This window comes from Lygodium microphyllum, chromosome 24 (genome assembly GCF_053477565.2).
Source record: "Lygodium microphyllum isolate KBCC chromosome 24, Lygodium_microphyllum_v1.1.10, whole genome shotgun sequence".
NCBI classification, from domain to species: domain Eukaryota; kingdom Viridiplantae; phylum Streptophyta; class Polypodiopsida; order Schizaeales; family Lygodiaceae; genus Lygodium; species Lygodium microphyllum.
In genome coordinates this window covers 22625229-22627896 of record NC_141158.1, presented here as the reverse complement: position 1 = coordinate 22627896, position 2668 = coordinate 22625229, and the positions used below count along the sequence as shown (strand labels likewise).

Sequence of the window (2668 nt, the reverse complement as noted above, 5' to 3'; positions counted from 1 at the left end):
TGTGTGCAAAAAATAGAGTTCTTTTGTTCTTGCGGACCTTCAGATGCTCACTATGCGCGCTTACGGCATCCGATCTGTGCACCATTTGCCTCTATTTTATCTTAACTTGGTTTCTCCCTACTTCCCTTACATGGATGGAGCCTCCTTGAGCTGCTCCATCTTCTTAGGACAAACTCCAAAATGTTGAGGGTTTCTCTACATGTCTTATCACACACTTGCACATGTCCATGTGCGAAGTTTATTTAATTGTATGTTTTAGCGGACATAGCTTGTAATTTAACACATCAAGGAAAGATAGCACTAGATCACACACACACACACACACACACACACACACACACACACACACACAGGGGATTTGCATATCTTGATACTTGTGCAATTCACCATAACACCCCCTCCTTTTGCTAGTTGCTTTTTACCATATGAGTATCTTAGAGCCTATTCGGACCTATCTCCACTAGGCTTGAGTTCATAGGTAGCCAGGTTGTGAACTCCTTGCTGAGTTTGTTGGTTCTCATCGCTTGGGGTTTGCCAGTGGACTATGAATTAGAAACCTTTTCCAGCCATCAACGAAAGCATTGCTCAAGAGGATTTGTTCCCAACTTAACTCATGCAAGGTTTTTTATTAGCTAGGTGACCTCTTTTTGCTGTAAAGATAATTATTTATTTTTTAGAAATCTACTTGCATGTGCCAAATTGGTCTCTATGGGCTCCCAACCAGTTCCCGAATTGGTTGGGAGCGATCTCCTTGGCGGGAATAGGTCCTAACAGGCTAAGATTTGCAACTAGGTTGGCAACTCCTTGTCGAAACCATTGTTCGCATAGTTTTGCAGTTTGCAATAAGTTTGTGAACTAGAAAAATGGATGAGGGCGTGGCCTAGAGTGGTTCTCCTCAACTTTGCATTGGGATGTCGAACGAGTTTGATCCCTGGTTCAGCACCGCAGACCAGGTGCGAACGGGTCCTTGTGAGCTGTGTGACTCACACGATATTCTCATAAGGTCCCTCGCTGGGATATACGTGGCAGGACCATAGCCAGAATTTGGGGATGTCTAGAGTCTAGACTCTAGAGAGTTTTGTTGTGTGAAAAGGTGTTTGTGAGCAGTTAAAAAGCAACCCTTTCGAAGCCACGCGGCGAAGTTAAGTGCAACGTGGGGCTAAAAGGGTTTGGCCCTCCGAGCAACCGCCAGGTGGCTGCGTGTCGACGGAGGAACGAGAGGGTGTGACCGGCAGGGTCGGTCAAGGGGTCCCAACGACACATTCCTGTGCTGATCCCCTCAAATTTAGAACCCTACCGCCCCGCCCCCCATCTCTGTCCGACTGTCTCTGTCTGTCTGTGGCTGTGTCTGTCTCTCACCCACTGCCATGGCCACATTCGCCGACGCTCCTCCCGGCGACCCCAAGGCAGGCGAGAAGATCTTCAAGACCAAATGCGCGCAGTGCCATGTCGTCGAGAAAGGCGCTGGCCATCGTCAAGGTAAAGCATTCCTTCCTTCCCTTACCGTTATGGTTATATTATGGTTAGGGATAGGGTCAGGGATACGGTCTTGTAAGGCTAGAATTTCCTGATTTCTTTCGCTAGAGTCACAAGAAGCGGCTGAGTTCTCGCTCTTCTGTAATGCCGTAGCGCGTTGCTTGTGTTGAATCTCTTGCTTTGCCTCTGCAGGTCCGAATTTGAATGGCCTCTTCGGAAGACAGTCAGGAACAACCCCTGGTTACTCGTATTCCTCTGCCAACAAAGGCAAAGCTGTTGTGTGGGATGAATCGACTCTGTATGAATATCTGCTCAACCCTAAGAAGGTGCAGCTAGAGCAATGGAGTACTTGCCATTGTCTTTATTTCATTCATCAGTGAGCCTGTTCTGACACATTTCTGTGATGGACCTTTTGCAGTATATACCCGGAACGAAGATGGTCTTCCCAGGATTGAAAAAGCCTCAGGAGCGGGCAGACCTTATCATATATCTCAAGAACGCTTGTGCAGAATAGGTGCCAATTTTGTACTGTGCATAGTTGCAACCCTACCGGATTGCAGATATTAGGTTGAGTATACAGGAACAGGAGAGAAATAATGTGTTCAATTGCCCAATTTTTTGTGTAATCTATTGCCGCCATGTACAATCTTATTCTTTGAGTGAATTGGATCTGGAAATTGTTTGATTGATTTGATTCATCTCTCGAAATGTAGGGACAAGAGTAGTTATGGTTTGGTTTTGGTTTTGGTTTGGTACCCCATCATGGACTCCATGTTATGTGAGCACTTCATATAGGCTCCTTGTACACTCTTGAGCAATAGATTATACTGGAGTGGTATATGTAGGAGAGGCCCAAAGTTGTCATGTTTATGTAATCGAGGGGTGTCTCTCTGCAAAAGGTAATCGGAACAAAGATGTTTATGTAAAACTGCTACTCTCTCTCTCTCTCTCTCTCTCTCTCTCTCTCTCTCTCTCTCTCTGTGTGCATGATAGGAACATTGTGTGTGTGTGTGTGTGTGATGCATAATATGAACAAAACTGCGTCAACTTGAGTTTTACATTTCTAGTAATAGAGTTTAAGTTATGTTCTATTCATATTTGAATTTTTGTTCAATGTAGCATAAAAATATACTATAATCAATGATTATGAAGGCGTCCAATGACTTGTACTTCAATGTACCACTTAATGGAA

At 44.8% G+C, this 2668-nt stretch overlaps 1 protein-coding gene across 1 annotated transcript; it reads left to right on the top strand.

Annotated features, from left to right (window-relative positions):
• Positions 1–1284: 1284 nt before the first annotated feature.
• On the top strand, positions 1285–2380 carry LOC148014914 (cytochrome c). Its single transcript, XM_087665240.1, has 3 exons — positions 1285–1479; positions 1669–1802; positions 1895–2380. The coding sequence occupies exons 1-3, from the start codon at positions 1368–1370 to the stop codon at positions 1988–1990; spliced, it is 342 nt and encodes a 113-aa protein (XP_087521366.1). The 5' UTR covers positions 1285–1367; the 3' UTR covers positions 1991–2380.
• The last annotated feature ends 288 nt before the right edge of the window (positions 2381–2668 follow it).

Coding starts and splice junctions, on each gene's coding strand:
- LOC148014914 (XM_087665240.1), top strand. CDS start 1,368: ATGGCCACATTCGCCGACGCTCCTCCCGGCGACCCCAAGGCAGGCGAG. Junction 1,480..1,668: donor AGGCGCTGGCCATCGTCAAG/GTAAAGCATTCC, acceptor TTGCCTCTGCAG/GTCCGAATTTGAATGGCCTC. Junction 1,803..1,894: donor ATCTGCTCAACCCTAAGAAG/GTGCAGCTAGAG, acceptor GACCTTTTGCAG/TATATACCCGGAACGAAGAT.